The sequence below is a fragment of the Mus caroli genome, chromosome 4, assembly GCF_900094665.2.
Source record: "Mus caroli chromosome 4, CAROLI_EIJ_v1.1, whole genome shotgun sequence".
Classification (NCBI taxonomy): Eukaryota; Metazoa; Chordata; class Mammalia; order Rodentia; family Muridae; genus Mus; species Mus caroli.
In genome coordinates this window covers 2,971,350-2,996,782 of record NC_034573.1, presented here as the reverse complement: position 1 = coordinate 2,996,782, position 25,433 = coordinate 2,971,350, and the positions used below count along the sequence as shown (strand labels likewise).

Genomic DNA, 25,433 nt, shown 5'->3' with positions numbered 1-25,433 from the left:
AAAAAAAAAAAAAAAAAAAGAGGAATTGCTTGAGCTTTTGACATCTGAAAGTCTGACTTCAGGGATACTCCTTCTCCAACAAAGTCATCTTAATCCTTCCCAAACAGTTCTCCTAGCTAGGAACTGAGCACTTAAATACGAGCCTGTGAGGCGCATTCTCATTCAGCCAGCACACACTCCCTTGCCTAATTCTTATTCATGAAGTCTGTGATCTACTTCTCGTTTTAATATCTTGCCTTATTTTGGTTTATGCCTTTGGAATATGAGTTTATATCCCAACTTAGTGAAAGTTGTTTTAGACGTGGTTTGAAAGCAGTCGTCAGGAGAGTTTTAGTTTGCTTCTGCAGGATCTCCTGGGCCTTTCCAGTACAGAACCACACTTAGCTTGTGTGTTCAGACCTTTCCCAAGCACCCAAATGGTTTCAGCCCTTGCAAATGCTGGCTGCTGTTTAGAGGTCATCCTGTTATTCTTCTTCTCCCTTTGTAGAGGCAAGTTTTCAGAGCATTCTTCCTTGAGGTGTGGGAGAGACCTGCAGGGAGAATTATCTTACCCCAGCCTTGAGATGGACGATGCTCATCCTTTTATACAATCTTTAACAGACCCTTGCTATAAGCATCCTGCTTGCGGGGCCCTCAGATTTATCTTCTGTGGCCTGGACTCTTTGCCCAGGCAAAGCTTTTTCAGCAATACCTTGACTGAACACTGACTTAGTACTCTTCCTGCTTCTCTCCTTTCTTAGACCTTTTGCTTTAAGCCATTCTTACTAAGTTGCTGATTCCTTAGAGCATGTGCTCTCAAATACTAGGTAGAGTCAGAAAAGTGGGGACTTGGTGACTCTCCTTCTTGTGCTTTTTCCATGAACTAGAGTGAGCCTCATTCAGAGTAGTTAGTCTTTAGCAGTGTTTTTTCAATCAAGAGCTTCTCAGGCTACAATAAAATCCTAGACAATCTTCTATACTCATTAAGTAAAACTAAAAAGTTCTAGAAAAAAAATGTCATATCACTTTATCAAGAAATGAGTCATAATAGTTAAAGTTAGGGTTTGAAATTAGATATTTTCAATATTGGCATGTTTTATTGTTCAATTACTCATCAAAAATTTGCATGATTTAATATGTATGATATTGCCATGTTCTTAGACTCATGTCAATTAAATTAACTAAATGTTCTTTGCTTATTTTTATATGTATCTATTATTGTGTCAACTTTACATTACACATCTATTCACTACAGATAGGATACCAAGAGACCCAATTAAGAGTCCATCAAAATCCAATTTAATGAACCAATAAGCTAACTGGGTTTACTTAAGGAGAATGGGTAAAGGATTACTTACAAAATCCTGGAAGATCCCCAAAGAGAGACCTTCCCAAAAATCGCATTCCACCATGGACGACAACCTCAATGAAGCTGCACTGTTCAAGCGACTACTTTCCACATACTTTATGATACCCAAGGTCACTTACTGTGGTGGGAAGGGCAGGAAAGAGAAATTGGTGGAATTCTAGGTGACAGTCTTCTGACCTTCTCCTCTAACATATGCTAAATGTTATTAGATCCATTGCCATATCTACACACACACACATGCACGCACATTAATGGTAATTCTAACAAACTAGTACCAGGAAGATGATAAAATTTAGTCTGTCAAATGATTGTTTCTAAAAATATATTCAAACAAGTTATGCTAAAATGTAGTATTTTCAAAGAGCATATGTTCTTAAACATATTCTAGATGACTGAGCACGTTTGATAATTCATGGAATAAAAATAACATGAAGCTTGGCCTAGCCACCTGGTTTCTACTCCCAGGCCCTTACCTTCACAGCTTGTGTTCTATAAAGAACAGCCCCAGTGCAGAGGAATAAGCAGTAAGCATATTGCTCTACTCAGACAGATTGAGCAAGGATCCAGTGATCCAGAGACTGTCACTAAAGGCTACTAGGTATGTGTAATTATAGCCAACCATACCTCACTTTACAACAGTTTTTCTGGACAGTAGCCCAAAGTTTATATTTCACATAAGGCCCCCAGGTGTCTCTGCTAAACTCATCTAAAAACTGTGCATGGTTACATTTTTTGTTTTATGTTTGAATCAAAGGTCCTTAAAATGAATTTGCTTTATAGGCTGGTACTGCTACAGTGCCCCACGGTTGTGAATCATTTCAAAACAAAAGGCCTTTCTACGTGTTTTCCTGTAGTTGATGTGTTGAGTTATTGAACATGGTGGTATTCTTAATGAACATAATAAACCCAACTGTAAAATGAAAGAAGTGCTACAGGCTTGCTGATTTTGCAGTAACTAGATGCTCACTTTCCATGGTTATTTGAATTTATTCTCATAAGGGGATTAGATAGCCCCTGATAGGAGGAAAAGAAAATGGATGTAAGCAGCAGGATTTTCAGTTTTGGAATCGGGACATCCCACACTGGCTGTGGTGTGGCTGTTTCTGTGGTGAAGATTTTACGGTGTTTACTTTGTATGATAAGAGTTATAAGTGGAGTTCTATGCATTTGTTCAGCCTATTATGCAGATGGTGCTTGATTAAAATCTATTTTAAACTGCAGCGATTACTGCTAGATAGTATGCATTAAAAGCTCTCCTGGCTCCATTAAAGGCTTTGGGGCTGTGGCAGTTTATTTTAAATATGCTTATAGACATTTCTAACTTCTCCAGAGATGCTTCAGTATCAATGATTCTCTTTCCTTAATAATCATGTGTGTGCTCGTGTGTGTGTGTGTGTGTGTGTGTGTGTGTGTGTGTGTGTGTGTGTGGTGCTAAGAATTAAACCTTGAGCTTTCTGCATACTAGGCAAGAACTCCAACACTAAGCGTCACCCCTGGCTCTCTTTCCCTGATAATGCTAAATGGTTGTACTCTAGGAAGTATTCTCCAAACAACATTCTGAGCACATGCTTCTTTTAAATTAAAAGATTATTATTTTCTTTGATAAGTTTGTTAAATGCACCATTATAACTAAGAAATAATACATGGCAGGCGATGAATTACCAGAAGCCTGAAGATATTGTAGAATTATGACAAATGCACCTAAGTAAGTTAAAGAAAGAATATGCAACCCGAGAAAGCTTTTGTATAATATTTATGAGTAAAATATATGTATTTTAGTGTATTTATTCATTAGTGCTTTAAGTATGAAATCACTGTAGGTAATCAGGGATGCATTTATTACTTTAGTTCAGTCATCTTGTTAGCTACTATGGATTTCATATACTCTTTAAATGTATTTCAAGTTGTTGCCTTGTAATGATGAACCTTTGTCGACTACCGTAGACTAGAAATGTATGGTGAACCAATGAAAGACACTACATAACAGAAGAGCAGAAATGTATGGTGAACCAATGAAAGACACTACATAACAGAAGGGGGGGCATCAAGACTCACAAGACTTCTGACTTTCAATGTACCTGGCTTATTTGAAAGTTTATTTTGTACATAATAAGGCTTCTTCTGTGTTCTAAATGGAACACACTGGAATTAAATTTTACTCTCTAGTTACAGAACCCTAGTAAGTTAATAAATACTCTACAGTAGTGCCCATTGAACCCTTCTCTACCATCCAATAAAACAGAGCTACCAGTCATCAATGGCTGCTTAGATTTATCTTTAATCAACTAATATTCAATTCAAAGCCTTTCAGCTCTCAGTTGTGCCAGCTTTATATAGGTGGTCTATAGCTATATGAAGGTAGGAGCCACCCTGTGGACAGGATAGAGAATATAATTAACATTCTAGAATATTCTGTGAGACAGTGATACCCAGATTATAGAACCACAATTTCTTAGAAAGTCAAGGTATGAAATCACAAGCTCTCATACATAAATGTATAAAGCCAGGCAATACCCAGGGTCATATTGTAAATCCATTTAGCTAATTTTTTGATGTTTATCATTCTTTTATGTTCATTCTAAATACTTTGCGGTCAGAAGAGTCAGGTACTTTGCAAAATACAATCCATTACTGGCAGTAAATGGACCAAATTGAAGCAATGCTCCTTTCCCAGAAAGCTTTGCATGTGGATAGGGACCTGTGCTTCTCTCAGGAGGAACAAAGTACCACTGGGAAGCAGGCCTTACAAAGCCCAGCACATCACACAGACTCTAGAAGGATAGCTCTCTTTTGCATGTTTCTCTATGAACAGCAGTGGAAAATACAAATTGGCCATCAGAGATCGATCCTGAGGCAGACATCTTTACGAAGCACCACCCAAGAACTAGAATACAGAAGACATCAAGCCACATGATTGAACTTTCATTTTATTTTCTTACACCGTAAGAAGAAAAAGCATCATATCCAGGAAATAATCTTTTATACAAAAGCACTGAGCAACCTAATAAACCATGCTCTCTAAATTGCCGTTTATTTTTATAAAAGTGAAGATATTTCATTCTTTCCACCTTCATGTATATCTCTAGTGAAAAATAGGGCATTATCTCAAAGCACAGTTGAGTTGAGTTACATGCAGGCAATTTTATGAGTCTTCAGATGATTACAACCCAAGAGAGCTTTGATGACATAGGTTAATTATTGAAATAAGGACAGTGAATCTTTAGTAATGAGTAGTGGATGGGTATTTTTTTAATTGGTGCTCTCAGATGTCAGTCAGTTCCCATGCATGGCAGACAGTTGTGAGCAATAGTGACTTGAGTACATCTCTAAATGGAAGACTTAACATGTTGGTGACTGAAAGTGGATGGATATGTTCTTAGTTCAACCAGAGGAAAAGAAAGGTGATGTACTACTATGAATAGTCTGGCCTTCAGAGGGGTGAGACCCAGCTTCACAGCTTGCTATTCCTCAGGAATGTCAGATGCATCCCCAAAGATCCAGAGGAATACACTATGGCACACATATCATGTCTCCTTTGCCTTCAGAATATGGAGACAGCGATCATGAAATACTTCCTTTAGTTAAACACAACTCTGATAGTAAGACAAAATGCACCCTGCCCAACCCTACAAACCAAGCCAGGAAGGTCTAGAAAACCTCCAGACAGCTAAAGGGTGCTCGTATGGGTGAGCTTATGATTTTCTGGAGCATGCTCTGCATTGCTTCAAATGATAATCTGCTCAATCAACATCAGAGTGGGTTTTTTTGTTACCGATTCTTCTTATTCAGTCATCCCAGAAAGTAGAGTATTGTTATAAGACAAAGAAGATATTTATTACAAAACCAACTTAAAAATGAAATAAGCCTGAGTCCTTCTGGTTCAGGCTCAATATTGAACAGTGGAGGAAAGAAATTATTTAAATAGTTTGGGGGGATGTCCTTTAATTAAAAATTTGTGTTACATGATAGATTTGTCTCTTGACATTTGATTATCTTTGAAAAGGATTGACAAAATTGACAGTCCTAATTATTTCAATTTATCCAATCATTACTATTTTAATTAATTTTTAAATGGATATATGTAGTATTGCCTATGAATAAGCACTTACTTATCTGTGCTTTATTCCATTTCTAAGTATTGCCATCATTGATGAAATATGCTCCTAAATGCCACAATCACCCTCGTTTACTTTCAGCTTTATTAAGCCGTGATTGACCAATAAAATTATATATAACATAACAATTTGATGTAATATGTACATTACGAAATTATTACTACAGCCAAGATAACTGACACATCCACCACTTGATTTTAACTAGTCACCAATTTCTGTTTTCTTCTTCTTAGTTTTTGCTTGTTCTGTTTTGTTGTTAATAAGGATGTTCACAGCAAATTCTTTAACTTGTCACCTTGGCACTTCTAAGTATCGCAAACTGCAACTTTAATAATGAACCTGTGCTTATTGAAAGAATTATATGCATTACTAATGTTCATGAAGTACAAGTCAGAATCTTAAATTATTATTATATAAACAATCCCTCAAGTAAATGTACCTGCTGTGTAGACTTTCATTAAAAGAAATGTAATGAATTTAAAGTCAACATCTCTACATCTTTTATCACTATAGGCTTATCCCCATATATAACAACATCATTAATAATAAGTAGAAATAAATTCCAGATAGACTCTTCATTTAGCATATGTTAATTTTCATATCATCACCTTTCCTTTCTTTTTTTTTCTTTTGAAGAAATATTTATGCTTGGCTAGGAGTGATGGTGAACACCTTTAGTCCTAGCACTCAGGAGGCAGACGGAGGTGGATCTATGTGAGTTCCAGGCCAGCCTGGTCTACCAATGAGGTTCAGGACAGCTAGGGCTTTTACCCAGAGAATCTCTGACTTAGTTTTGTTGTTGTTGTTGTTGTTGTTTACTTTGTATTCCTTACCTACATTACATCCCAACCATAGTTTCCCCTGTCTCTGCTCCTCCCAATCCTTCTGCCTTCAGCCTCACCTAAGAGTATACTACAATATTACTTCTACCATCCACCTCACCTAAGAGTATACTACAACATTACTTGCTGAGTGGTTGTGCTTCCTGTCCTATCATCTGAAGTCACCCAGAGCTGAATGCTTGTATCCTGTGACTATAAGGAAGAAAACCACAAAGATACATCCTATAGTGCAAAGAAATTGCTAGGAAGATTTCAAATATTTTTTAAAGAAAGCCTACTCATGTTTTTCCTTTTGCTCCATATTTGTTTATTATCCTTAAGTGCTCATGCAAATCTGTGTGTAATTTCCTGTAACAGAAACCACTTCTACTGACATTCATTCATCCTTCTTGTCAAAGTATTACTTTATAGTATATTATTTTATGCTAGTACTATAGCAACTCTTAAATACTTTCTGTGTTTTTCAGGAGCTACTTAAGTGCTAGTAAACAAAACTAGACCTGACCCTACCTTGGTAGCTCTACCACTTGGGCTGAGAAAAGGCACAGCAACCATGTGACATTGATGTGTACTTAGAAATTCATGGTTTGCTGTGGATAGAAATCTAGGTAAAACAACTAATACATTAAAAGAGCCTGACATGAGTTTGAGATATGATTACGATGTTTAGATAAACAACATCAAATAACAGTTGCTTCTATGCATGTTAAATGAGGAACGCACAGACCTAACAACTATCCAGCCACAAATGGCCATAGAAACCCTATGTGCTTATGAGGCTCATGAAAGAAGAGAGTTACAGCACAAAGCCTGGCAGAGAAAGCTGCCATTAAGGGACCATGTAGAAAAAGATGAACCAAAGAAAACTCCTCTAAAACCAGCAACTCCAGCAAAATAAGAGATGAATCCAGGAGCTGTGTGTTCTAAGACTAGAAGAGAAGAGCCTTTCTGGGGAAGCTAGATTGTTCTGTGAAGGCATTGGTGACTTTATGAAGAGCTAAAAGAGTAGAAAGCAGCTGAAGTTATGACAAGAGACAGTGCATAGCCAGCACAAACGTGCTTAGAGGAGTTGGCTATAGAAAGGAGAAAACTGAGAATGTGTCCCCTTAGCAGACAGAAGAAGGTAGTTTATTTCTCTTTCAGTGTATCTTATGTTAGGTAATAAGATAGAACTGGATGGTTTGACTGAGATCAGCTTCCCATGCCTAGGTCCATCAGGGCATTTGTTAAAGCTTCTTCAGGAAGGCCCAGTGGGAAACCGTATTTAATGACTATCTCTTCTAACAGAATTGGATGGGGTCCAGAAGTTTCCCAAACTCACCTCTTAAGATTCAAACCGGAGAAGTTATAGACCAGTGTTAATCTGCATGAGCTTTGGAACTTGGTTCAGAGCATCATGTCATCATGAGGTTCTTTGAGTTTGTGGAGTAGATATTTTCAGAATAGCCAACTTCTATTTTTTTCTAGCAGAACACTCTTTACTTTTTTAAAAATTGTTTATTTTTCATTGTTCAAGAATTTCATACATGTATATAGTGTGCACTGATAAACTTCCCCATTCTCTCCTCTAATCCCTCTCCTGTCCCCTCCCTCTCTTTCTTTCCTGTTTTTGTCACTATTCTATTGCTGTGAACAGACACCATGTCTAAGACAATTTTTATAAAAGAAAGCATTTAATTAGGGGTGTGCTTGCAGTTTGAGAGGTTAGTCCATTGTCATCACAATGGGAGCATGGCAGCACACAGGGAGACCTGTTGCTAGAAAAGTAGTTCTACATCCAGATCTGTAAGCAACAGAAAGACAGAGACTCTTGGCTTGAAATAGGCTTTTGTAACCCCAAGGCCCACTCCCAATGACACACTTCCTCTGTCAAGAGCCTTCCTCCTATCTTTCTAATTCTTTTTTTCAGTTACACTCTCCAGTTACCAAACATTCAAATATATGAGCCAGTTGGGGTGTTCTTATTCAAATCACCACACCTCCCAACTTTATGTATTCTTTTGAAATGCACAAGTCCACTAAGTGCTACTTGCAAGTTCAAGAATGTAGGACACTGTAGTAGAGAGTGGATACAGACTTGGGAGCCAAATCCCTGTAGAAAATCAGCTGTCCCCCCTCCTAGAAACCATCAGTTTTCAATAGTCAGTTGTCATCTTATTATCTATCCTTCTTAGTTTTCTATTCTTCTCAAGTGAATACAAAGCCAAAGAATTCACTTTAAGCCTGTTTCCTGTTTTTTACTGTACTTGAACAAATAAGTCTTTCAAACTGACTTTACATATCAAATATGAAGAGGATGTTTTGCATTTCCTTGATACGTTAATTTTTAAGGTTTTAAGTGTGTCATCATTTGTATTTGAATAGGCTTTTAAACTTTTTAGATATTTAGGTATATACATTCCAGTAATTATAAAAATTGATCTGAAACTAACTCATGGTAGAAAATTGGGTGCTCAGGAAAATTAATTTCAAAAAGGCAACATAGCTGTTGGCTAACTAAGGGAGGTCGTGAATTTAGATCATCTGATATAGTCATAGAACTCTTAATTGAACATGCTTTCTCCGCATGGGGGGGGGGCAGTGATTTTACACATACATCGTACCAAGCATGCTATGTGAATATGTTAACCACAGGTAGGAAAAATACACAGCAGCCATAGAAGGTAAAGGTCAGAATAGCTGTGAGAGTGCCCACTGTTGGGAGATAGTGTAAATAGGAATTAGGTCAGTATGACAGGCACCTGTGAACAGGGTTCTTCCAGTTAGCACTGGAAGGTATACATATATATAAATACAGAAATTTCATATGACTTTATAGTTGAAAAGTGAAAAGAAATACTACCAGAATCCTCATTTTACAGAGATGGGTTAAGTAACATCACCTTTACTTAGCAACAATTATGTTATTCACATGTACGTACCTTAAACACTGGTGGTATAGCTTTCCTAAGTGTGTCAGAATAGCCATTTAAATTACCTCAAAACAGTGGGAAAAGGTGGAATCTATTTTTAAATGGAGAAAATGCTGTTCTAAATTGTTCTAATTGATTCTAGAAATCTCTAGAATCTAGATATTTTGGGGTACACTCTTCAATATGGTACTCATAGATTGTTGAACTGTAAAAAGGTTGTAACTCATCTTACAAATTTAAGCATTCATTGCCATCACAGGGCTCATGAAGCCCACACAGGATGGTGTTGATTATAGAATTATTCCCCGCATTACAGAAAATTTCCCTCGATAAGAGTGACCCAGATTCTAAGCCAGTCAAAACCATAAGCATTGCTGGATTCCCACCCTCACCCCACCCATCCCACTCACCAACCACATCTATAGACCTAAGTGTAAAATCAAGAACCATTTATTTCTTAAGCTTGCTGACCCAGTGTATAAAGTCATAATTAGGAAGCTAAGCAGAACTCCCCGGAAAAGAACAAGGTCAGTAAAGTCACTACAAGAGAAAGTTGCTGTTCTTACAGCTACAGTGACAAAGAAAGGGTGAAGTGAGGTAAGGAGTGGCATTTAACTGTGTAGCACTTGCTGATAACTGTTAGGATCTGAGTTCAAATCCCTGGAACTCATGTAAAGACAGATGTATTATCACATGTCTTTAGTCCCTGCACATCTACAGAAAGAAGTAGAGTTGGGCAAAGCTCTGACTAGGCAGGGCATAGATACACAAATTGAACGGGGGAAAAGGATGAGCAGGGAGGGCACATAAAATGTGAAGATACATTGTCTTTTTGTTCTGTTGTGTACTAGTGATCGAATCCAAGACCTTGAACATGTTGGACAAGCATTCTAAAAGTGAGCTATATTCCAAACAAACTATGAAGACTTCTGCGTAAAACTACACCATCACTACCTACTATTCTTAGAAAGGCCTCTGGGTGAACGTTGTCTAGGTGGCATTTTGAGTATGTGTCAAGGGTAAATAGCAATATGATTCAGCCACTGATTTTTTTCAATTATTCTATAACTCATCTTGATTTTTATTTCAGATCAATGGAGGAGAGAAGCGGCCTGCCTCTGATATGGGAAAAAAACCAAAAACTCCCAAGAAGAAGAAGAAGAAGGATCCTAATGAGCCCCAGAAGCCTGTGTCTGCCTATGCTTTGTTCTTTCGTGATACCCAGGCTGCCATTAAGGGCCAAAATCCAAATGCTACTTTTGGTGAAGTATCGAAGATTGTGGCATCAATGTGGGATGGCCTAGGAGAAGAACAGAAACAGGTAAGAGCGTTTAACATCACTGGAATTAGCTTGATGGCAGACAGTGTGTGTGGGCTTCAGAGATCGCTTCTATGAACCTCAGGGAAATTGGTCAGACACCATAACTATGACTTCGAAAGTGCCCCCTGTCTGAACCATACTTTAAGAGAGTGCCATTTAGCCGGGCAGTGGTGGCTCGTGCCTTTAATCCTAGCACTTGGGAGACAGAGGCAGGCGGACTTCTGAGTTCGAGGCCAGCCTGGTCTACAAAGTGAGTTCCAGGACAGCCAGGGCTACACAGAGAAACCCTGTCTCCGAAAAAAAAAAAAAAAAAAAAAAAAGGAAAGAAAAGAGAGAGAGAGAGAGCCATTTAATCTTGTACTCTCTTTATACTCTCCCCTAAGTAACATGTTAGTTTCCCTTGTTTCAAAGTTTATACAGTGTACCGTCTTTTGGAAGGACTTCCACATAGCCCAGCCAGGATTACATCACTTCTTAATGTTGCCCATATGAGCATAGACTAAAAGTTTTCCCTTTGAAAGCTATCTACACCTCTCTTTGGTGCTTGCTATTTACTATCCTGTCATCAAACTCTTTGGTGCAAATGAACCTCAAGTTTGTTTTTATCCTTGTCCCTTCCCTACAGATCACAAGGGTCTGTTATTTAACCCTCACATATATCTAGCTCATATTCTAGGCTGTGGTAAGTGGGGCCAGACAGATGCTTTTGCTTTCCTTCCTTATGGATGGCCAGGGTGTGACTGGGGGCCATGCTTAGGGATCGGCGTGTGAGGGATGCCAGCAGTACCAGCAGTCATCTAGGAAATCTTAACGAGGGTGTGTGCAAACACACACACACACACACTGAGAGCTCACCTACATGAAAAAATATTAATTCTATGTCTAAACTAGAGGGTAGATAGTCATTGTTATGATATAGTATTATTGCCACAAACATTAATAATCATGATAACTAAAATAAATTGTCAAAATAACGACATACACCCAGCTATTGCAAAAACAGTTGTTGCACTACTAATCATATGTTAAGATTACATTTGACTCTTCACCATGTCCAGGGAAATGTATTTTAAAACAAAGGTAAGGTGCTTGTTGTACAAATGTGAAGACCTGAGTTTAAACACATAAGGAAGAGAGCTCCGATAAAGCCAGCCCTGGCATCATAGCACTTCTACAGTGAGATGGAAGGCAGAGTCAGCAGAATTCTTGGCATGCACAGAAGAAAACAACAGAGAATCTTTGCTGCAAACAACATGGAAGGCCATGGCCAGCATCTGAGGTTGACCTCTGACCTCTGACCTCTACACATACACTTTGACACACACAAGGCTCCCCCCCCCCACACACATACACATGCATACACACATATGCACACATGCTTGCATGGATGCATACATTCATACATGCATGCATGCACATGAATACTCACATATGTACATATGCAGGGGAGAGATTGAGACTTTAAAAAACAAGAAAAGAGAAAACTGTCTAGGTTCTGGAGGAACCTTAGTTTATGTCAGTAACTATAAGGGGGTTTATACTCTTGAATGACATTTAAATTACTTCCTCTTTTTTTCTACTCAGTACTCAAAGGTCTATAATGAATTGTCCAAAATCTATGAAATACAGTCAGGAAAGTTAAGTTCACTCATTTATTTGACAAAAATTTTTGAGCATATATTTGCCAAGCACTGTCCCGACACAATAGATTTGGCAGCAAGCAAGATAAACAGGTCTCCAGATGCTGAACAAGCAATCTATACTTATTTCATTGGAACATAGCCTTTCTATGAGGAGAACTTGCCATTTAACTTACAGTTCTCTTCCTGAAAAACTCCTAAAAATGGCGAAGGTTGTAATGATAAAAACCAAATGCCAAGAAACAAACCTTACTTTGCCTACTCCCCAGCACCTCCAACTCCTTAAGTCAGTTATCCTATATGACCTGAAATTAATACACATTTTCATTTTTAACTTATTTTTATTTCATGTGCATTGGCATTTTTGCCTGCATGTATGTCTGCCTGAGGGTGTCAGATCCCTGGGAACTGGAGTTACAGACAGTTGTGAGTTGCCATGTACGTGTTGGGAATTGAACCCTAGTACTCTGGAAGAACAGTCAGTGCTTTTTACCTCTGAGACATGTGAAGCCTGATACACATTTTCTTGTGCCTTCAAGATTGCCAGGGAGGAATGTCAACAAGACCTGGCCTGTAGAGTTCTGGGTGCTAAGAGTCATCTTTAAAAGTGACAAAGATATGGTGTGAACTCTCTGTGTACTCAGTTAACATAGCCATGTGATTGCTAATAGACCAGGCAATGCTGCACTGTAAGTGACACCTAATATATGACCATTTCAGGATTTTGGAGACAGTTTTTAGCTGGTCCCTATTTCAGATCAATTATTTTCCATACTCTCAGATCTTAAATGAAGTTTCCAATTGAGGATGGAACTGTACAGGTATCTTCCCCTCCAGTTATCTGCCCCTCCCCCATCCAATTGCTGAATGATGGCCAAAGTACGAATGGATGAGAAAGGCTAGCCCTTGGCCCTATTCTCTGAACAATGTCTATTCTCTGAGCAATGTCATGTCCATGCCTGGCTATTCTGCTGTTCTGCTAATCTTCCATGTACTCTTGGAAATGTTCTGAGCATCATGCCCTGTCCTCCTCTTCTCTGAGAATAAATTTCCCAGAGGAAGTTCCAGAGAGGCCTTATCATCAGGGTTGTGCACAGCAACCCTTGCTCCTCAGAAGATATACATGTTTGCTCTTTGTTCCACCTTGCCTTCTGTGTTTTTCAAAAGCATCACTTTCTCTACCTAACACTTGGTCGCCTTTTCTTACATGCCTCTGGGTCCCAGTAGTCCTAAGACTCTCCTATATTCAAAACCAGGGTTTTTAAGAGAGAAATCTATAAAGACTTTTTACAGCCCAGGAGCTGTCCTTTGCATTAACAATGTAAAAATTGCCATCTGTACTATTTCTTTTGGAAAAAAATAAAATAATGCCCATACAACCAAAACCAGATAATTCCAAGAGTAAAGAGCCAAGTTTTGTCTACTAATTCTATTACAATGATGATTTGTATTTTAAAGTAACAAGGGAGCATTAAAATAGCTTTTAACATGCTTTTTGCCTAGCTGTATAAGGAAACTATGTGTCTGTGATTACTGTCTATGCATATGAGAGAGAGGGGGGGAAGAGAGAGTAGAAGAGCTCTTATCAACTTAAAGGGGGACATTACTCCCATTCCCTGCTCTAGGTTTCTAGGCTTATACTATAATAGCCAAGACTTCTTAATCAAATACTTGTAATGTCAAGGTATTTTCCCTTTTCTCTTTTGTGTTTTTCTTCTCATTCAATAACTAACTCAAAGCCAGGCATTGGTGACACACCTTTAATCCCAGCACTCCAGAGGCAGAAGCAGGAGGATCTCTGGAGTTTGAGACAACCCCGATCTTCACAGAGAGAGTTTTAGGAAAAGAAAAGAAAAAAAGACCTCAAAATGTGTCTACCCCCTTGGGTCTCAATTACGGAAGTAGTTGAGGTGTTGAAAGAAAATTCATTGATAAATAAAGGATATAATTATACAATAGTTGACAATATGATTCATGTACAAGAATCAAATCTACTAAATAATAATCTTTAAGTCGAGATTGTCTAAGAAAATATTATCACATTATATTTCTTGAAGGAAGTAAGTATTTTAAAATTTGAGTACTTTTTTGAGAGTCACCCAAACAAGGTATTGTGAGCAATTAAGGTTACGCTGAGATACTGAGCCTGATGTTCCCTGTTGTAGCAGGAATCCAGGAGAGCTGATTCTTTTCCTTTAAAGATGCTCTTGTTTAATAAAGACAGAGACTGTACATTACTCTCCAACAACTGGATTATGATGCTACACTACAACACACATAAGGCCTACACCCATCTGGGCATCTGAGAAGGGATGGCATCCGGTGGCCTGGCCGCTGCTCTGCTGTTCTGTGGCAGCCTATCACTGAATGTTTGCAGGAGATGCCAGTGTGGCAAACATGCCTGCCCAAAAGGCACTCTGGAGCTTCCAAACACCATCGTGGAATTATTCCAGAATGTTCTATCTGCTGCATTGCCACCTGTTCAGCCTGTCTTAATGTTGACTCGTTGTGCCAACTCACTATAATATCTGCTTCAACGTTAAAGTAATTGCACTCAACTCTCATTTAAGATTCCAACTTGGGGAGCCTACTTACTGCTCTGCACTTTTAAAGGAACACTCCTAAATTAGTTTGGACAAGTCCACAGGATTGTTTTAGGTTGTGGAGGCAGTTAGGGTAGGAGGTCGAGATTTCATGTGCTGTAGTTGTTTGAAAACCCTGTTGTCATAATAGCCCACAATTGTGAGCAGCTACCAATATAAAAACAAACAGAGGGAGGTGGATAGAGTTATCAGTGACTTATTCGGAACTTGGAAAATTACAACATTTAAAGGAAAACATCGTTATCGGGATTACAAATAAATAGCTTTCTGCCAACCAGAAGAAACACACCTAATAGAACACTGTGTTTCCATCCCATGCCTGCTCAGTGTGGAGTTGAGGCAGGGATGGAAATGCAGCATGGAGGACAGATCTTTAATTTTTAGAATCCATGGTGAATGAGAAGCTGTGTGTTCTTTGGTTCTGCAAATACTCTGTCAATGCAGAGAACTTGAAAGGAAGGCAAGAGGAGTAACAACTGTGGTCAAGGAAAACAACCCTTCCCCATGAATCCTTCCCTCCAAAGATGCTGAGCACTCTCCACAGCTCAGAGAAGGCTCCATTTTAATACTTGGGAAGACAATGCTGAATCTGGAATGCAGAGAAAACAGTGCTTCGGATTCCAACCGGGGGTTTTAAATGCTAATGACTCTTCCAACAAGGAAGAACCCATTTCAGAAGCATACCAAGTTGTTTAAAAGACACCAGATGGAGAAGGGGGATAAAACACAAGTATTGCTGTGATTCTGGGGTTTGCTACTTTTCTCTCCCTGACTGGAGGCTGCAGAGGAAGAAAAATAAGTTAACACTCCTATCCCCATGCATCGTGGTGCCTTACTGCAGCAGCCCTCACCTTTTTTTACAAGGTCCCATCTACATTTTTCATCTCCCTTCATGACTTTGGGATGCTCTGGTTCTGATCACTATGGTATAGGGCCTGAGCTCATGATGACGATACAATTCCAACTCTATAAAATGAAAGGACTGGTCAGCTTCCAACAGAACAGGTTGACCCAGAGCTGTAAAGGGTTCTTGAGTCCCTTTTAGTCATGGAAAGTCACCTTAAATCAGAACCAGATGTAAATTACTAAATGAACCTTAAGTTCCTAATTGGAGACACAGTCGGGCTGTAAGACATTTAGCAAATTACAAACAAAATGTTCTTGTTTACATTACGTTAAATGACTTTAAAGCTGCAGCCAAGAGCTAAATAAACATGCTGTTATGCTAAAAATGGAGTGGAAAGCCTATTTGGATTTGGTGGATTTGGATTTGGGGAAACCGCAGCCCACGGGTGCCTGGAGAGTGTATTTTTGTAAATGCTAGTCCTGTCGTGGAAGAAGAGAGTAGATTTACCTCGAGATGCACAGCCTAATGAGCAGACATCACTTGCCGCGAACATGTTTGAATACTGTAGCATATGCCTTCTTTCGGGATGCATAATTCATATCCAAGGATATTAGCCCCAGCAGTTCAGCTCAATAGCAGCACCTCATTATTTTATCTCTCAGTATTTATTCCTATGTTTGACGCCTCATGAAATTACTGTTAATGTGTTTATATAAGGGCAGATCTGACAAGTGGGAAGAGTGTCATTTCCTCCTTCTTCCTGCTGCTGTTTCTTCTTCCCTGGTAGAAGGGGCAACTGTAAATAGTTAATTTGCTTCAATTATGAGCCTGTCCTGCTAAATTAGAAGCAGCAGGGATACGAAGAGCCAGAATTATACTTAGGAAGCGGCTGACAAATCCTCAGAGCCCATGGAATCCAATCATTTCCTCCTCGTTACTGCTCAGACACCCACTACACAAATGCTACTGGGGACTTTGCTCCTTAAGGTAGGACAAAATTTGAATTTTATGTCAACCATACTTAAGGTTAACGACAACCCTGCCATACTATAGCATTTGAACAGGTGTAAGTTTTTCTTAACAATTTACATATAAACATGGTGTGTTTCCTACTCTCTAAAAGATGAAGCATATTGGATAGGTTATTGGATAGGTAAAGCAGTAGGTTCATGCAGAAATCTCAGCACTATACCCAAGTACACAAGGCAGCACTGACACACACACACACAGAGGAAGAGGGTTATGAATTTGTTAGGGAGGTGCCAGGAAGGGCAAAGGAGAAGCTGAAGAAGACATGGAAGGATAGGTATGATGGAAGCACATGGTATCATATACGGACACTCAGAAACAGAAAATAAGATAAAAAGTAATTATTCTCAAAAATTACAATATTCAAATAATATATAAAGAAAAATTTAATTAGCAAAAAATAATAAAGACCAAAGCATGTAAGCAAAATTTATATTCACAGAAAATTACAAATCGGCAATTAGATTATAACTTGAAATATTAAGCACATTTTACTTCTAAAGCCAGGTTATGTGTGTGTGTATGTGTGTGTGTGTGTGTCAGTGTTGCCTTGTGTACTTGGGTATAGTGCTGAGATTTCTGCATGAACCTATTGCTTTACCTATCCAATGTATGTAAAAACATGTATTGGCACTATGAATATAAACATGTGTAATTCAGGTATTTGAATATTTATAATCTATACACAGTAAGAGTTAATAATTCATTTAAATGTTTCCATAACTTGGATGAGAAAATAACTCCAGTTGATATTCATTCCTTCAAGTCTGTTACAACTCTTCATTTGTACATATGTTTGGGACAAGTTGCATATCTATCAAATTCTCTGTTTCCATTGATGTGTGTTTTAATTTAGAAGATGCAGTTTGTGCAATGATACAGCCTAATGCCATTGCAGCTACTGTATTGTGTAAGTGCAGTTTTGTCAACACCATAACAGCACCACCTGCCAGCACATTTCTTAGAATACTGTCCTATCATTTGCTGATGTCTGACTGTGTTTCCTGAGCACCTACTATGTATTAGACACTGCTTTGAATGCTGGACTTCTATCATGAGAAATAGACCAGACCTTACAGTTACGAATTTTAAGGCTCATCTGAAGGCATTTTCATATCTAGGGGGAGCCATGAGCAAACACAAATGAACCTTTGATACCATATTGCTTTGATTCACTTCTAATTCTGCCATAGAGTATTGTTTATTGTGTCTGTATTTCCTGTTCTGTGAAACAGGAGGAATAATAGCAAGGCAACATTCTTTTTAGAGGAACTACAAAAGGAAGAGCCTGATGAGGACAATGACAAGAGGCATGCAGCCAAAGCATGACTTTGCTGCTACTTGGTGTTCGTACCCTTCATGTGTCATGCTACTTTAGGCGCATAGGAGTCAGCCTGTTAGTTAAGAGTAATTAATTAACAACATAGTGCTTAGTGAGTCCTCTTCATTTAATAAATCAGTTGATATGTTCTGCAACCATTTCTAAAGCCAAGCTGCCCATTTCTGGTGCCTAGTAGCCAGGAACAGATGGCATCAACATGGCCAAAACCCTTCAGGTGTATCAAACAATCTCCAAAAGGAATCAACAGCAAGATTTCTGTCATATCATTTAATGTTTTCAGTCCTCAAAATACAAACTTATGAAATTTTTCCAGTTAGAGTGTCCTTATAAAGATGCTGAGCAAGTTACACAAAATAGATAGGTAGCCATGTTTAAGGACCAAGTTGCATGCAAAATACTGACACACTTTCTCCGACTGATCTAAAGGGCATCATCCCTGAAAGTGATATCACTATATCATTAGATATAGATGAAGTTGCTATAGAGGTATCTCCAGAATTGTGATGAAGTTATTCTTCTTCATACATAATTCTGTGGCAAAGCATTTTCCATAAATAAGAAATGGTAGTGGAAAAAAATACATTTGTGTTTAACCAAAAGAGAAAGCACCTTGTCAGCTTTTAAATAAGGTTTGAATAGAATTCAGAATAAGAAGAATTTTGCACCTTTTCTTCTAATTATGACTCTAACAACTGTTGAAGTAAACTGACTAGCGATTACAGCCCAGAGCTAGAGAGAAGAAAGGAAGAGGGAATTATCAAGTAGTTTTAAGCTGTTGCTTTTCTCTGTGAGCTGGATAGGTTGTTTGGGAAAGAAGAACGCAAGAGTGAACTGACAGATTACATTGCATTTTTATTCTGGATAAGTGTGTCATAGTCACTGCCGTTGAAGTGCTGATTTTAATTAGGGATTATCAGCCTATAAAAACGCTTGTACTCAGTGATATTTAGATCATTCAGTGAATCACAGGGTCCTATGAGCAGGATTTGTGTCCTCCAGAACTGCTATCTGATGTCTAAGTGTGTTTTGGGTTAGCTATTATACATGTTTTAGTTTAACCAACAAGATGCGATGCTTAGATAGGAAATGGTGGCTTTCTTGGAATAACAAACCACAGCATATAACTATGTTAAGGAAGGATGAATTCAAAAGTGTTTAGATGAGCTGAGGAAATGATAAATGATATATTATGATTTTTGAATCCTCTTCTGGCCATCTTTGTACTTTATTTCAAACAGCTGTGGCCCATTTGGAAGCCATTTTGTAGCTCAGCAGAACACTAATATTTACTGTATGAATCACATACCTTTAAAATATTTGTCTTTCCTGAGAGAAACTATGTCTTTCCCAAACTTAACTTTGACATAAATCAGACCCATCCTCACTGGCCAGGTCTGTGCTTTTGATTGCTGAAGTTATCATTCACTGCTGAATACAACCCTACAACCCCTTTGGTTTCTGAAAATAAAGGGCTTTCTCCATCTATAACTTGAAGTTTTGAAATATCTTACAGGGGCTTTTTACCAGTTATCTTGAAATGTCCCTTTTAAAGTTAGAATTTGCCCTACTTCCTCTACATGTGGAATTCTTATATATGAATATCATTCTCTTTGGACACTTTCATTAATATAGAATTTAAACAGCATCCTAGCCCAACTTTAGAGAGCAGCATCAGAGAGACATACCCAGTGTGTAGAACTGGAACCATTAGGTAGTTCTCAAAGGTAGAGGGTCTAATTATTGCCGGGCAGACAACCTCACTCTGATCTGGGCTACCCTCCTTTAAACACAATTACAGAAATATACCTCCTGAAATGAACCCCCTTTGAATTCTCCCTCTGAACATCTGCAGCTATTTGGGAACGTGTGGACCCATCAATCCACATAATGTGAAGTGATGAGTTTACTCTTCCCTAAAGTGGTGTTTAGGCACTTACACAGTGATCCCAACATAGCCGATCATCAATAGCCAATGGGGAGCCATTTGTGAAACTGGGATGTCTGAATGCTAGTCAGGTATCCCGTAACAGCATTGATCCTGGGATGGGACCAGGCCTTATGTTCAGCATGAAGGGTGACAGTTACCTGCCTCCCCCTCCTAGTTGTTAATCAACACATTGTAGGAATGTTAACACTTTGTGTGGTATTTACTGCCAGCAGCCCAACAAAGGGTAGCAACATACTTACATGTTGCTGTTTTCAATAGAAACCAAATGGGAAAAAAAAAAAGACAGGAAATGCTAGAATCAGGCCATCTTACCTTTGCTACTTAGAAAACAATACTTTGAGCAAGCCTAGAGGTCCATATTTATTATAAGTCCCTCTAAAAGCTAAATGAACCCTAACTAATGGAAGGCACAGTATAGCATGTTAATTAAAATATGATACAATTATTTAGGACACTAAAAAAATTATTGAATATTTTTTCATATTTTTCTAAGATGTCAGTGTATATAAGAGAAAATACCTCTCAAAAACATTTGTGTATGTGTGTGCTTGTGAGTGTGTGTGTGGGGGGGTGTTGTGCATGCATGCACATGAATGTGTAGGCAAATATGCCCCTATGTGTGCATGCAGAAATCAGAGAACTTTGGGTCTCTTCCTCTATCATCTTCTGCCTTATTGCCTTGACAAAGCCTTTCTGAACAGGAAACTTGCCATTCCTGCTGGGTTGCCTGGCCAGCAAGCTCACCCTTCTGGATGCCCTTGCCTCTACCCCTTGATGGGTAGGGTCACATGCTGAACAATTTGCATGGGACCTGGGGACTCAAAACAAGCTTGCATAGTTGTTTGCAAGCACTCTTACCACTGAGCGATCACTCCAGCTCCTACCAGGAACCACCTTAAGGTAGTAAGCGGAAAGGGTTGCTTAAAGCCATTATATACAAATTATGTCATGGAGAAATGGGCTGAAGGCAAAATTAGTGAGAGTAATCTTTCGCACAGGGAAAAGAAGGAATAAATCAATAGAGATCAGAAGCACTTGTCTTCTAAATGTGATTGAACCAATATGGGTCATAATGTTTAAAATGAAAGCATCCAAAACTCAACAGAACCGTCATTTGTATTCACTCAAGAATTTCCACAGAAGATTCTGGACTTGAACTGATAGTCCTATAAATCTACGACACTTTTGTGCTTCAATCAAAAGATATATCACTCAACTTTTTTTTTTTTACTAAGAACAATAACAGAGCTCCTAAATCAGATTTCTAATTTTCTTTAGTTTCTTATTTAGTCAAGGTAATAGACTGATCAATGATAATATTGCACTGATTAACAATTCCTCACCTTAATTAGTTTTTACTATATAAAATTCTAGCTAGTTGTGAAAGTCAACACTGCATACCTCCCTAGAAGGGAGTAATCACATTCATTTTATAGGTCCAGTTATTCTAGCACAGTAGTTTGTTTACCTGGAGATCTGTTGGAGTTAAAATATTCATGAGTCAATCATAGTTTTCCCATCTCGAGTCTCAGAATTGTACTCTGGTCTCAGCAAACCACTTTCACTAGAAGAGAACCGTGCCCTCTGCTGCCAGCTGCCAGGTGTTTGGCCTTAGACACAGTCCCACCTATCTGCTCCAACGGACTCTATATCACTTCTCAATATTACCTGACTCTGGTTAATAGTCACAGCAGAGCCAATGCGTTTTCATTTCCACAGTAAACGCTGAAGATCATTTTGTTCATTTGGGCTGATTTTAAAAGATTGCATAACTATGGAACCTTGAAATGCAGCCTCAGGGCAGAGGGTAAACCTGTCTGTGCCCTAGCTTACCCCCACTTCTTCCCTGCCTCTTCCCCTGTTTAAGTGGCCCACAGTGACCTCTGGCACACAGGAGCTGGTCACTTGTCAGATCCCAATGAGTAGTCTCTGCTTTTACATTTGTTTTCAAGCCTTTGTCAGTGTCCATTACAGAAAACTTTTTATGAGGGCCCCATGGCTGTAGTCCATGTTTCTATTGGAATAGAATGACATGTAGGTGATAGAACGTGGCAGGTTGTGTCCCTAGCCACTTGCCATCCCCATTCCAGTCCTGAGAGTACCCTTGTCTGCTGCTGCTGACACCTGAATCCTTGGAAATGTAGCCTAGAGGCTCTTAAAATTCTGATGAACCCACAAATACCAATGCCTGACCATTGGTCTTCTTACCAGATAAGAGACATCATCCTTAAATTTCATCTCAGTTTTATGTTTGTCATGAACCACACATATTAGAGTATTACTGTACTCTTGAATGCCTGTCTTCTGTACAAATGGGAACATCTTATTCTGGGTAAGGTTTTTCAGAAAGCCTTCATCAATGCTGCCAATACTCCCACACTCAAACCCTCTTGTACACGTTCTGAAAAAAATGAGAAAATGTTACAATGTTCATTCTTCTAACAGTCTATCTTCATTCTTCTTTCAAACCTGTATTAGGAAGAAAACATACTCTTTGAGAGCTGTATATTATTTTTTTCCTTTTTCTTTTTTTTATTTATTAGGTATTTTCTTCATTTACATTTCCAATGCTATCCCAAAAGTCCCCCTTACCCTCCCCCCCCCACCAACACCCTACCCACCCACTCCCACTTCTTGGCCCTGGTGTTCCCCTGTACTGAGGCATATAAAGTTTGCAAGACCAAGGGGCCTCTCTTTCCACTGATGGCCGGCTAGGCTAGCTTCTGAAACATATGCAGCTAGAGACATGAACTCTGGGGGTACTGGTTAGTTCATATTGTTGTTCCACCTATAGGGTTGCAGACCCCTTTAGCTCCTTGGGTACTTTCTCTAGCTCCTATCCATATGTGTGTACGATTACCATTCCATCTTTTCCATCCCTTGAAACAAAAGTAGATACACAGTCTAATTTAAGACTTTCTGTTGTTGTCACAGGTCTATAAGAAGAAAACCGAGGCTGCAAAGAAGGAATACCTGAAGCAGCTAGCAGCATACAGAGCCAGCCTTGTATCCAAGGTAACATGCAATTGTTTGGTACTGTGACAGATTGTGGCCATCTTATGCAGACTTTGATAGTCATTTTAAAGCATAAATGATCATGTTGGCATTTCTGCATAATTTTCTTTGTGTTGTGGAAATATTTTCTCATTGCTGGAAGACCAGAGTCCTATCTGGTGGCCTTTTGTAAGACACTGTCTACCTGTGCATTGTTGTTCATTTGCAGTCAAGCACATTACATTCTTATTCGGTAGCTGAGTCCAGTTTGACCCTTATCTTCCTTCCACTGCATGGGCCTTTCCTGAGGAGATGCTATCCACTTCAAGTTCCAGTCTCATTATATCCGCTTCAGGATATAGAATCCCTTCATTGGGTTTTTAAATGAGGGTACTGAAAAATATTTTGTGCTTCAGATAATCTTATATTAGTCCTTGCTTATATATACACTAAAGAGTTGATTCTGTTTGGCTTAGTGTTACGAAACCACACTACCCTACATGCAGCTCTCAGGAGGGTGATTGTGGAGCAACAGGATTACATCTAGAAGCACTTGACATAGCAGCTTGTCCAATCCAGATTGCTATTCCTTTGTTCATTGTGGCCACCGCAGGCTCTAGATTTCTTTGCAGTCATCCACAAAACGTGCTTTCTTTTTACAACTACAAATATCCATTTCTGTTCTAACAACCCTTTTAAAAATACACACATTAGGTTTTTGTATCAACAAAAATACATACTGAATATGTTCCCACCGAGGGGGAAAGAAGGCAAAATACAAATAGATATGATGGTGTTGCAGGAAAAATACTGCTTACGATGTAAAATTAATTTTTTTCTTCCTGTCTCATTCTACATCCCCACTTTCTGATTTGTCTGCCTTTCAACGTGTATGCCTTTTCATCTGAGCTCACGTTTCGGTCTATGTGCAGAATTTAGAGAACACTCAGGAAATTTTAACGAAGCCCCCATCACATGTAGGATGCATATCATCAGCAAACTAGACCTTAGCCATCTCCTATCCCAAAGACAAGAGCAGTTAGCTGGAGTGCTTCTCCATGAGAGAAAACTTAACATGGCAGGTGTCAGTCTAGACACAAGGCCCTTTGGTTAGTGGCATGCAGATTGCCACCACGATGCCTCCGTACTGACTAGGCCTTCACTTCCAAAGCATGCATCATCAGATTTGCCACTTTACTCCCTGCGGCTTTACTCCCTGTTCAGTCTCCAAGCAGCAACCCTCAGCACAGGGCAATTTGTATAAACACTGCAAATTGCTATTTCTACATCTAAGAAACCAAGCACATTTTTTACAGCTTACTCTGACATTTTTTTTATCTCTTTAGCAGCAGGAATTTTGCTGGAGCTGTTGAATCTCTATTTTTGTATGGTTCTCTATGATGTGTGTTCAAATTGAAGGAAAGCTTCAGTCTCCATGCGTCAGAGAGATACCCCTGCAATCCTGCACACATAGCCTTCTCCACACCTGTAGGAAATTCACAGCCTACCTCCCAGAATGTGTGGCACCAAATGTAAAAATCTAATGCTTTTCCAGTTTAATTATGACAACGCAAAGAAAGACTACTCAAATTTAAACATTTGTTTTTCCACGTTATATTCCCGTACTATATTATAAATTTAAAGTAACAAACAAGTAATCATAATTCCAAAATGCTACCATGTACCAGCCAGGCTATATTCTTTTTGGTTGTTGTTTGCTACTTCATGGATTTGTTGGCAAATTTTCACGGTCATGTGGATGTAGCCTTATGCCAACCAGAGAAGAGATAGTAGACAACAAGTAACCTGGACTCTTCCTGTAAAAAAACATGTTTCAGTCATGGAAGGCCACTAGTAAAAGCATGGGCTGATAAGTGTTGAGACTTGCAAAACCCAAAGTCACATAGTAAAAATGTGGCTAGACTGATTAGCAGAGGCCTCATGGAAAATGTGGTATTGAAGTTGAAGGTAAGAAAAGACTTGACCTTACAGACCCCAAATGCCCGAAAGGAAGAGAAGACAGCAGCTCAGAGGAGGCCACTGTGGCCAGACCTGAGTGATTAGAGAGTCTGTGAATGGATACCATATGGGAGAATGAAAGGAGCTGGGATTTATTCTCAGGGCAAGGGGATGTGGGACTGAATGAATAGGCATCTGTAGGGAGCTGAGATTTAGAAGAGCTCACTTTATGAGAAAGCACTCTCTTAATCTATGTGTTTTATTCTGTGAAATAGGCTTACATACATAGGAAGGAGATGACTAGTGTCATGGCAGCATTGTTTTTGTTGGGCTCTTGTCATTCTCTGGGCCATGTTACTCAAGGACATCAACACAGTACTACATCTTTCAAGTCCCCAGTGTCCTGAAGTTATAACATGAGATAGCATTCTCTCTCCTCTCCTCTCTTCTCCTCTTTCTTCTCTTCTTTTCTCTTCTCTTCTCTTCTCTTCTCTTCTCTTCTCTTCTCTTCTCTTCTCTTCTCTTCTCTTCTC

General features: G+C 38.9%; 1 protein-coding gene across 2 annotated transcripts in view; it reads left to right on the top strand.

Moving 5' to 3' along the window:
• Positions 1–25,433, top strand: part of Tox (thymocyte selection associated high mobility group box) — a 302,843-nt gene that overhangs the window by 255,725 nt on the left and 21,685 nt on the right. For both annotated transcript variants that reach the window (XM_021160035.1, XM_029476656.1), the window contains exons 6-7: positions 10,308–10,538; positions 22,882–22,962. In XM_021160035.1, the coding sequence (XP_021015694.1) occupies positions 10,308–10,538; positions 22,882–22,962 (312 nt within the window). The remainder of the gene's footprint in view (positions 1–10,307; positions 10,539–22,881; positions 22,963–25,433) is intronic.